Below are 12,124 nucleotides of genomic sequence, written 5' to 3'. Positions count from 1 at the left end.
ATCAGCCTTACCTAAAGCTCTTCAGTAGCTGGCCATAGGCTCTGGCAAACAAAGGGTACTGCGAGCATAGCCAGGAAACAGAAAAGCAACACTGCTTTCCTAGTCACCAAGTTAGCACAAAGGAACTTTAAATTTCCATTGCTACGAGCTCCTCATGCTGGCCTCGGCTCTTGTTTCTCCCTTCCTGTGCACTCCAGTTTTATATTTAAAAGAAAGCTTACAATGTGGATAGTTCTGAGTCTTAAACATACAAACATTCAATGACATGACATGAAAAATAACTTTGACCTCTCCCTGTGGATAAGAAAATTAGTAAACACTTAGAAAGATAACTAAGCTTGGCATATGATCAACAACCAATTGGTCACTAATGAAATTAGTTCCTTTTCTGGAGTCACTTCAAAATGTGACATCATTCTCATTAAATAGGTTCTGAAACATTTCCCAACTAAATGAATCAAAGCATAAAAGCCTATAAAATAAAAACGAATGATTTCTTCTAATCAATCACGAAATAAGTGAGTAAGAAACTATTTTGGGGGGCACCTGGGTGGCTCAGTCGGTTAAGCATCTGCCTTCAGCTCAGGTCATGATCCCAGGGTCCTGGGATAGAGTCCCACATCTCCCTGCTGGGAGCTGCTTCTCCCTCTCCCTCTGCCTGCCAGTTCCCCTGCTTATGCTCCCCCTCTCTCTCTGTCAAATAAATAAATAGAATCTTTAAAAAAAAAAAGGAAACTATTTTGGGTTTTTTGCTGTTGTTTTGCCAGAGGGAGAGAGAGCGTGCTCACACCGCGCACACACAAGCAGTGGGGGTACAGAGGGAGAAGGAGAGAGAGAATCTTAAGCAGGATCCATGCCCAGCATGGAACCCAACATGATGTGGGGCTCGATCTCACACTCCTGAGATCGTGACCAGAGCTAAAATAAAAAATCAGACGCTTAACGGACTGAGCCACCCAGGAGCTCCTAGAAATTATTTTGCTTGATTTGAATCCAGGTGCTTAAAATCACAGATTTACAGGTTTTCAGCTAAAAGGTTCTAACCAAATTCAGAAAAGCCAAATTAGTTTTAAAAAGCCACACAGAGTGGTAATAGTAAAAAAAGTTCCTAAGTATATATTTTAATTAATTTTATAAATTTAGGACCACATACCTAATTTTCTCCTTTACATTTTTTTAGTCAGAAAATTTAAGGTAAATCCCAGTTCTTAATACCATGTGACCTTGGGAAAGGAATATAGGTTTCCTCAGGTGTAAACTAAGGCTATTTCCCTTGCCTACACAATTGTTAAGAGACTCAAATTGGCATTATACACAAGTGAGTATTTTGCAAAGTATAAGTTACTTTATGACCTTTATTCCATACAGTTAAAGTCCACAGTCCAAGAAATTATTATATATTCTACAATTAGTAATTGAGCAACAAATCTCGGCCTCACCCCTTTTCTCAAAGGTACAAAGAACCACAAAAAAGATGACATTTAATCAGAACCTCAAATATAATAGGCATCCAACAAGTATTTGCTGAATGCAGAGAAGCAAGCCAAGTCTCACGAAACATGTCTGTATACAAATTCTTAAATGACCTATTTTCCTTATACTGACTCAAAACCTGTGTTTTTTTTTAAAGACATTCCCAACCACAGAGTAAAGAAAAACAAACAGAAAAAAAACCTTTGTTTTTTAGCTGTGCTTCCATGAAGAAACATGTGAAGGTCTGTTTTACAAAAAGCCATATACGTAAACATAAAGGGTAATCATACTTTTCATGTATACAGTGTAATTTTTCTGTATGAGATAATTTTCCAGAGTACTACTTTAAATTGTCCCACTTTCCCCTAGTACATTTATGACAAACAAAATAACGTTTGCATCAAAAAAGTCCATCACAGTACACATCCAAACCCTGATGCAGCTGATGACATCGTATGATAAAAATTTCTCAAAATATTAAAATAAACTGTCTAAAGACAAGATCACAAACAGTAAGTAAAAACTCACACGGGGACACCAGGATATTCTTTAGATGTCCCAAGAATAATATAAAACATAATTTAAAGATAGGAGAAGAAACTACCCACCCTCACCTCCAAAAGTTTACTGCCTACATTACCATGACTTTAAAATGTGACTGTCTACATTAGCATAACTGTACTATTCCTGGACACTCGATCTGGAAATCACTGTTCACCAAAAGCACTTCTGAAACACACATCAACTCTTTAATGGAAGGATCAACAAATAAGTTTCTAAGATTCTTTGAACCCTTGCCTTAAAATCATTACATTGCTATTGCCACCAACCCCAGACTGTTATTTGTGATCTTTACTCAATCCTAAACAAGTCCTTGCCTTGAAAGACCCGCCTCAAGCCAAACTTCCAATTCGCACTAAAATCCAACCCTGCCTTTCCCACTCCAAGACTCTGTCGAAGCTCTGCTGAGGTGCTGTTCTCCCTCAACGCAGGAAGCCGTAAACTCACCTTTGTCTTATCAATTGGTTGGTTGGTGGTATTTGGGGAGCCAGCATTCAAAAAATGTTAAATAAAATGAATAGGCTGCAAATGACAAAAGAATCATGGAAAATTACTTAGGTGGTAATACTGACTAATAATTGATCAACAATTGGGAAGTATCAGTCTAAACAGTATTCTAGATGTCTATATCTAAATACTAGTATTTATTCATGGCCTAGATTTAAATGAAAGAAAAAAAAAAGAAAATGTTTATTCACTTACAGGTGATACCAAGACAACCCATGGAGAAGTGGGCCAAAATGAAGAATTTGTAGAAACACAAGTTCCAAAACTAAAAGTTTATTTTAAAAAATACTAAAATCACTTATGAAAGAAACTACACACATCTGAAATGGGGAAGGACAGAAATTAACCGACCAGACTGTTTCACCCTCAACCTCACAAACCAAAATCTGTAGTGAAGTAGCAGCCTCACACAGAAGCATTATCAGGGACCCTGTCCCACAGCACACTATTTCACATGCGCTCCCCTTTACTAGCCGTAACTTCCATGTGCACCCCCTTCTCTCCCACTTTCGGTCCAGGAAATCAGGTCTTAGCTCAACTTCCAACTGCTCAACCCCTCTCAATCCATCCAGAGCTTCAGTGACCCACTTTGGCCTTCAGTCCACTTCCCCGCTTACCCTAACTTGTGATTTGTTCGTTCTTTGGGCATTCTTGACCTGGCATTCCCAGGCCGAAATGACACCTAGTGCCTTTCTTATTCTCGGCTATTAAATGGTGGCTATTCCCAACACATGTACTTGCTGTGAGGAACAAGTAAAGTAAGATGTTACAGGGGCCAAGAGCAGGCAGCCCCAAGATGGGCCACTTTGACATGAAGATTATTTTGAATTAAAAGCAATCAAAACCCAGCAGACTCAGGAAAAGCCTTTATCTCCCCCTAAGCCGCATAAAAAGATTTAGATAGAGGACCTGCTCCAGGTAGAGAGCTATCACCATAGATAACTATATTACACTATGAACTAGGTCTGATAAGGAGGAACCTGTTTGATCAAAGTCCTCCATGTCCCATTGTTTCTCAGTGGCCCAGCAAACATTTTATCGAACATTTACTCTTTTTCATCTTTCTGTGAAATTGCATTCCTTCCCTCCGAAATCCCAGATCCCTACCCCCCCCCCTTATATACCATATATACCCCCTTCTCCTTGTGTACCATATATACCTCATGTTGCCTGTCTTTGGAACTTCCATGTCTATTTTGATTCCTTGTACATATAAAATTAAATTTCATTTTCTCCTGTTAGTCTGTCTTATGTCAATTTCGATAATGTAAAAGTACTCTGTGAACTCTACATCACTCTACCAGCATCAACTACTATGACCAATACTGCTACTGAGTTAAGAACTATGCTAATTTGGTGCATAACAAATTTGTGTTATTTTAGTTCAACTGAATCTTCACTGAGTGATATGCCTCTTGGTCATTTCATATCACACTCCCTAAAATAACACTCCAAACAGGTCCCAGTCAGACATGACTTCTAGTTCCAGCTCTGCTGCTTGCTCTAGGTCCTTCTGAGCAGTAACAACCACACTCTAGACCAAGTTCATTATTTTTAAATATATATATAAAGATTGGGTTGAACTAAATTGTTTCTAAGGTCCCTTGAAGCCCTGTGGTTCTCAGACTCTAGTGAGACAAGTAAAAGAATCACACACTTTGATCTCCCCTCTTCTGCTTTTCAAAATGTTTCTCTATCCACCTGCCATTCCTTCTTTCCTTTCCTTGATTACCCTCATCTTCTGTACTCTCCACACCATGTCTGTTTCCTTTTTTCTAGGCCTGCCCATCCTCGTCAGCATCTTCACTCTCACTTCTTTCATTCAAATACCTATCTCCCCTCTCGTGAAAAAGGGAATTTTCACTAGAACATCCTCTCTAGCTATTATGTACTCCCCTTCACTGCCACTTCCTGACAATAACCACCAGCACTTCACCTCTCACAGTCTTCAACCTAAAACCTGGCTTTTACTACGATCTTTTGCCAAACTCGGTGTTCTTTGCCTCACCTTTATTCCTAAATCCTATTGATGATACCCTCTAAGCAATCCCTCTTCCTTTAGCTCGCAGGACCTTCTTATCTTGGTTCCGTCCCTACATCTACAACTCTGCTCTACACATGGGCACCTCTCAAGGTTCTGTCTTCAGTTTTCTCCCCTCTCTACTCTAATCAAAGGCTGACATTTCCAGACCTGACCTTTCATTTCAGTTTCCATCACCACCTTGAATCACCTCTCATTTTAGAGAACGACAAACCCTGCCCAACCCAGTTCACTTATGCTCACTCTCAACCTGCAAAACTCCAAAATTTTTGCTTCCTCCCTTAAAATCTCTTAAGTTATGAATCAAAGTATGTCTGTCAGCAGGCTCTTCCTGTATTACTCTTACTCTGATCACCCTAGTCTAGGTCCCACAACCATTATCTAAAATATACGTTTTCTCTCAATCCTTATTTCCCTGCCTCTATCAGACCCACTATAAGCCCTCATCATTTCATATCTATCATGCTTGCAATACACTCCTTTTTTTTTTTTAAAGATTTTATTTATTTATTTGACAGAGAGAGAGAGCTAGAGAGGGAACACAAGCAGGGGGAGTGGGAGAGGGAGAAGCAGGCTTCCCGTGGAGCAGGGAGCCCGATGCGGGGCTCGATCCCAGGACCCTGGGACCATGACCTGAGCCGAAGGCAGATGCTTAACGACTGAGCCACCCAGGCGCCCCTTGCAATACACTCCTATCTGGTTTCTTTGCAGCAGGTATCTCCCACTTCCAACACTTTCTTCAGACTGCTGCTAGAGTGATAGGCTAATGCCTCTGCAAAAACATTCGAGTGGCTTCCCAGGGTCCATAAAATAAAGCCTAACCTTCTTCACAAGACTTTCAGTCTCCCAACCTCACCTCCCAAACATACACAGTTTATGCTCCAGGATTATCAAACTAATTTCAGTTCCCTGTGCCTAGAATGCTGACTCAAGAAACAGTTCCTCATGCCCTTTGCTTGGAGTGCCCTGTCCCAACTCTTGGACACCTGATGAGTCCCCAGGCATCTTTTCATTCCAAGCTCAATCCTCACCTCCTCTTTAAAGCTTTTCCTCTTGTCTCCAATGTAGAGTCCAACTATGCCCTCTATGCCAACAATGAGCCTTGTTCAGACTTCTAATAAATCTAACTCATATGTCTCCTGGGAGGTTCCTTGAGGGACTGGTCTTGTCATCTTTCAAGTATTACTCCAGCATTTAACAACTGGGAACATTCCCCTGCAGGTAAGACAGACTTTTTCACTTGCTAATTCTCTGGAGCACAGAGCCTTTCCCAGCGTGTCTCCAGGTCTGAACAATGAGAATGTCATGTTAACAACAGTATTATAAAAAGACTACAAAATGACATAGGAGTGTACAATAGCAGAATATATAATACACCTCCTCCACTTCATTAATTCCCCAAGAGTTCTACCTTTACTTCAACCTGAACAGAGAAGGGACTTAAATAGTTTAAATGGACCAAATATTAACCAGCCTCTGATGTGCAAACTGATTTTAAAATAGCCCTTGACCTGGAAATACAGGTGCATTCAAATATACACCCTGATAAGAAAGGACAGATAGGGGATAGAGTTCAATGTCTCAGAGCTTGCCCAGTCAAGAGTTCCTTGTGATAAACTAAAAGTGCAGCAATATTTTAGACAGTTTGAAAATGCTCATCATTGTCTAAGGAATCTTAACAGACTGGGTTACATATGGCAATATCTACTCTCAGAAAACAAAATCCAGCTGGGTACATATTAATGAAAACCAATAGTGCAGTATTTATAAATAAATAAATATGCAGTGAGGTAATCCAGTCAGATAGCTAGAGACAACAGTTCTAATGAGTTAAATCAAACCACTGTAGTTTCCATTTTAAATACATTAGGGTGTTAAGAAACTAAATTCATTCAAAAGTTATTTTATGCATGACTTCCTGAACATGTTTTCTCTTATTAAAAGCTTGTTAGCTTCTGCTGGTTAAGGAAGTCGACATGGGGAAGCTGGTATTTCCTTGATTCTAAACTATACAAGTGCTAAAACAAAACAAATCCCAACTTAATTAATTCTATTTTTGGTCTAGTTTCCAAGGCAGTATTCACAAAGACTATTCTCAGCCCTCTGTTTCTAGCTTTGTAACACCAACCTTCAGTAACTGGAAACTGTTATATTTTGTGTAATTCCTTGACACATATGTTCTATCACAGATTCTCATTTTACTCCTCCTGCTATCAAGGGTAGAAAATAAAAGGATCTGTCATCCCACTGATTCTAAAGTTTCATTCCTAAATTCACTGTTAAATTTATTATTTCATGATATCCTGTGAGGTTCCTACCAGGGCTTTGAAACTTGGGTTACATCAAGTTCACCAACATCAAGTTGCAGGTGGAACCCTCCCCAAATCACAACTGCCAAGTGAGTCTCAGCAACAGTACAAACCAGAAGAAAGGGTATCAGGAAACACGTTCTACTTCCAAAAGGCCATTGACTTGACCTTGGGTAATCCACTTCACTTCTGTAATTCAAACCGCAATACCTACTTCTAAAAAAGAATGCTTCTAGGAATAGTTTAAAAGCTTCTAAACGACAATGGAATTGTATAAACAGATTTTATGAAACAATCTATTCTCTGGCCCAATTTCCTAAACCATCTAGCTTAAAAGGTCATAAAAGTGCTTTGTTTCCCAAAATCCCTATTTCGACCACTATATTATGGAATAAGCCGAACTTTGACTCTTTTTCTACCTTTAAATAAAATGGGAGTTAAAAGTCCTCATGAATTACTATGTCAGGTCAAATGAAATCCACTATAGACAGAAAAAATGCATTGTCTTGGACTCAAAAGAAGCCGGAGGATTACAACTGTGTCACGTGTATGATACTCTCAACACCATCCACCCCCCACCCTCAAATCTATCTTACGGGGAAAGGGCAGAGAAAACGAAAAAAGTGCTGATGGGGGATGGAGCGCAACAAGCCAAGCTTCCAGCGTCAGGATCCAATGACACGTTAGAAACCAAGGTGCATGTCTTAACTTTCGTCCTTCCTAACTTTGTTCCTCTAGGGAGAAGAGGTGTTAGGTGGCAGCTCCTAGGCTGGCAGGTTCCATCCTGATTCTAGTGTCGGTCAAATGACAGGGAGGGGAACCGGAATGGGAAGAAACTAAATTGTAATCAAGTTGAATCATCCAGCTATGCTGGGCAGCGGTCGTGGTCATCCTGGGAAACGCGCCGTCTCTGGTGCCTGGGTTCTCAAGCCCACTTGAGGAAGGAGGAAATAATGCCAGGCCGGAGGAAGGCGGAGCGGGCAGCCTGCAGCTTCACCAGACATTCCTTGGGCCCCACCCTTGCTCCCAAGCGTCCCGGCCCAAACCAGGACCGAGCCGGGGCGCAGGTGTGCGCCTCTCGCGGCTCCACTTACTTTGTCACTGGTGCTCTCGGTTTCGTGGTCGCCGCCGGCCGCCTCTCCCTCGCGGGGTGGCGGCGCCACCGCTCCCCCGAGGCCGGGGCAGCCTCCCCGGTGCCTCAGCTCCAACATCTCCCGCTCCCGCGCGGCCGTGGCGGCCTCCTCCAGCGCCCCGAAACCCGAGCTGCGCACGGGGTCTCACTGGCTGGCTGCTCTGCCACCCACCAGCCGCGCACTCGACGTCCGGCAGAGCCGCGGCCACTAACACGCCCCCACCATGGAGGCGCCGCCGCCGCGCCGGGTCACCCCCAAAACGGCATCAACGAGCGAGCGCTCGAGGGGCGAAGGACGAGCGCCAGGGGCCGGGGTCGGCTCGGGGTGCGGGGCAGGCTCGGGGCACCCGGCCCGAGCCGAGAAGGCGGGGACGCGGCGGAGCACGGCCACCGGTTGCCAGGTGCGCGTCTACACGCAGAGGCCCAGGTGGGAGGAGAAGAAGGGGCGGGGAGGGAAGGAGGAAGCGTGACCCGCTTTAGCGCTTCACCGGGCGCCCGCCGCCTTAGCCGCAGCACTCCCTGCCCCGCCTCCGGACTCCGGAGTCGGCTGGTCCCGGCCCCCCTACACCTTTCTCTGGGTTCCTGCCTCCCGCAGCCAGGTCACGCGCCGCAGGCCCCGCCCCGGCCCGCCCCTCTGCGCTGCACTGCGGTTCCCACAGCCCCGCCTCCCTCGCGGAGAGGTGACGTCACGAGCCCCCCCGGCTCCACCCCCGTCTCTGCACGCACACAGGTGGGGGCCTTGAGGAAAGGTGGGAGCGGCGCCGGCTGGAGAAAAGGGAGGAGCGGGGCGGTGGAGGAGGGCCGAGTACGGTGGTTAGCAGTGAAGTGGAGAACTTGTAGGCTCGTCCCCGCGCAACCGAGAGGGTTGGAAGAACTGCCCGAAAACGCCTGGTACATATTGACCGCACTATGCACGACCCCCTTCAGATGACTCCACGGCCGCATCAGCTTGGTACACCGCGGCGTGTCGGAGCTTCACAGGCGTCCAGAAGCAGAAACTTGTCTGGCAGGACGGACTCGTTGACTTCGCGGCGTTGTAGCTCAGTGTCAGCACCTTGAAAATAGATGCCGAGAGCTGCATCTACCCCACCGGGTGTCCTGGGATGGACTGGCCAGTTTCAGTCACAAACCCAAGCTCTGTCTCCTAGAAACTCGAGTATTGGAGCTCACAAAATTCACTGCGTAGGTCCCGAAGAGAGAACCCAGACCCTAAAATGCTGCGGGGTGCATTTGCCAACCAGCTAATCTTTAAGCAGTCGTGGACCTTGGGCTGCTAAAGTTGGAACAGGAAGGGCACAAGATCCGCATTAATTCCATTCCAAATCCTGTTAGAAGGTGATTAGTTTTCTTGACATGTATCCACCACCTGGTGATGACTGATACGCTGACAAATGGGGGGGGGGGGTAAGGGGAGACAGGCCATCACACAAACGGAACAACGTTCAGGAAGACACCCCTAAGAGAAATAAATCAACAATATAAATTTCTCAAGGTCATTACTAGCACGTTGAAAGTAAGTAAGGTCATTACCAACACGTTGTCCTGAAAATTTAATAACAAGCAAAACCAAAAAGTCAAAGTAGGATGCATTAAAAACCAGAGCACAGGGACATCATTTTATTTCACCAAAATAAATCTTTAAAGCTCTAAGTTCAGATTGGGTCATCATATTTTCAAAAGGATATAGAGAAATCAGATTCATGGGAAGAGTAACAAAAATGATAAAAGATATGAAAAAAGTCCTTTGAGTGATGGTCACGGTGTGGTTTTCTTTAAGGAATGGAACACTATGGGGTGACTAGGTTAATCAATTGTCCTCCATTTCTTTGGAGGACCAGACATGAAGGACTGCCTGCTTGTCAAGAACATAAGGTTGAAGGGGCTGCTGAAGGCAGTAGTGAAGTTTCCAACTCTGGCTCCTTCACCCAACTCAGCAAAAGGGAGCATTAGAAGTGTTCCTCTGGTCCATTCTAGCCTTCGTGGAAGTTCAGAAGCCTGAGTTCTAGTGAAACTGATGCCACTCATTGGCTTGAATTAGTCGATAAGCCTCAGTGTCCCCAGCTATACCATGGATACTAGGGAGGATAGCCTCCGTGGTCCCTTCCAGCTCACACATGACTCTGCAACTAAAGTCTCCCTTTTTCAGAGCCCAGTCCTTCCTTTCCCCCATGCCTCAAGATAGGGATACCTAGCATAGCAAGGTACCTGAAAGGTTTCCTCCTTCCCCTTTCCCTATTCAACCTGATAGCTCCTTTAACTTTCTTCTTTTGCTGCAGGAGCAAAAGAGAGTGAGAGAAGTAGGAGGAGGAACAACAGAGGACAAAAGTGCATGACCTAGGAAAAGTGGGACCAATGCAGAGACTGCCAAAATAGACTGGTTTACTATGTTACCTCACCCTTCCTTAAGCTCTGCCTACTTCCTGGATTTCTGAGATAGTAATTTCTTGATCTTCTTCTTTATAGTTACTGCCACTCGTTGAGTGATCACACTGAGTCCAGACAAGAACCATAGTTTATTCATTTTCACAGGCCAAGCCCTTGCCACAGTGCTGGCCCCCACCCCCATGTAGTTAATACATTTGTTGAAGAAGTGAATGAAGAAATGAATGAGTGGCAGAGGTATAGCATAACCAGGGAAAGACATGTGGTATTTGTGGTTTTGTAATGAGAAGATCTATTTTAGACTTAGATAGGTACTCACTTGTCATTTTTCACTTTATATGAAAAGAGAAAGATTGATCTTAATATGTATTAAAGGGGGTTCTAGTAATGACTTGCACATTTTACTTAAGATATATTATGATTTAATCAACCACAAATGGCCTTCCTGAGCTCTATGTTCTCAGACTTTCTTGGTGTCTTTTTTTTTTTTTTTTCATTTTTTTGGACACATGATGTTACATTAGTTTCGGGTGTGCTTTTTCATGTCGTCTTTCTTTTTTCTTCATTCGAGGAGCTTACTGTGTTTGGTGACACAAAATCTGGCATGGAATGGTTTCTAAGTCCTCACCTGTTAGTTTTATGAGAGTCTAATCTGCTAAAGGGCATCATGTAAACCCCAAGCTCATGCATGGACTAATCACATAGGAGACACTTTGCCAATACTTCTTGGTTGGTTTATAGATTTTCTACTTTAGTGATATTGGAACAATTTATAACCCTTAGCAAGGGATTTGCTAGAAGGGAAAGAGGGAGAATACTAACATTATTATTTATATGGTTTTCATTTTAGTTTGATTTTACCCAAAGATGGACAGACCTTGCCTGGAGTGGTAAATGGATGAAATGGAGAGACCTGTTACCACTGTCCTCCCTGAGAATCCTCAGAATGTTCCCAGACTGATAAACATTCTCCTCTTGTGTGGGAATTTGAGCTGCTTTCCACATCAGAGCCTCCAAGGCGCCTGACTGGAATGTCCCCAGCTTGCCAGGGGAAGAAGAAATCTTCCTCAGCCAAGCATCATTTCCGGTTGCTTGGACACCCGTGTTATAACTTTCCTCACTCGACCTGTATTTCTCTGTTGCCCTCTGTCAGTTTGTAAGTTGGAGGTAGGAATTTCTGGCACAGGCCTGCCAGAGAAACATTCTGTGGAAAATTCTTGAAAGGCAATTTATGTTTACATTCTTATTTTTAATGAAATGACACGGGAAATCAATGGTGTACCACCAAGTATTACAGTGACTGAGCATCAGAAGAGCAAGTGCAGAGGTGTAGTTAGTTAGAAGCACAGGTTTTGGGCGGCCATGGGTTCTAGTCATAGCTCTTTCATCTTCTAGCTGTCACCCACTTTTCGGTGTGGAGCCATATGCTAACTGACATGACCATTCGAAGTTTAAGTAATAACTCTTCATGGAACACTTCACAGAGGCCTTTACATACATTATTTGTTCTACTCAACAACCAATGAGGTAGGCAGGACAATTATTATTATTCCCACTTTACAAGGAAAAAACACCTGAGGTTCAGTATGTAAACTGCCCAGGTTTGGCGTTGAAACACAGGTTTTTATACTTCAAATTCTGCCAGGTCCACTCTGTACTGCAAATAGGTAGTAGCAGAAACAAATAACTTCTAAAAGGGGACAACTTATTATAACAACT

General features: G+C 43.6%; 1 protein-coding gene across 1 annotated transcript in view; it reads right to left on the bottom strand.

The window, feature by feature from the left end:
• Positions 1-8,617, bottom strand: part of CDS1 (CDP-diacylglycerol synthase 1) — a 63,538-nt gene extending 54,921 nt beyond the window's left edge. Inside the window, exon 1 of the mRNA XM_032400711.1 lies at positions 7,986-8,617. Coding sequence (XP_032256602.1) covers positions 7,986-8,102 — 117 coding nt within the window. The 5' untranslated portion in view covers positions 8,103-8,617. The remainder of the gene's footprint in view (positions 1-7,985) is intronic.
• Between the last annotated feature and the right edge of the window lie 3,507 nt (positions 8,618-12,124).

This window comes from Phoca vitulina, unplaced genomic scaffold, assembly GCF_004348235.1.
Source record: "Phoca vitulina isolate PV1807 unplaced genomic scaffold, GSC_HSeal_1.0 scaffold3, whole genome shotgun sequence".
Classification (NCBI taxonomy): Eukaryota; Metazoa; Chordata; class Mammalia; order Carnivora; family Phocidae; genus Phoca; species Phoca vitulina.
Note: the sequence above shows the minus strand (reverse complement) of the source record. Positions and strands in the feature narration are given on the sequence as shown.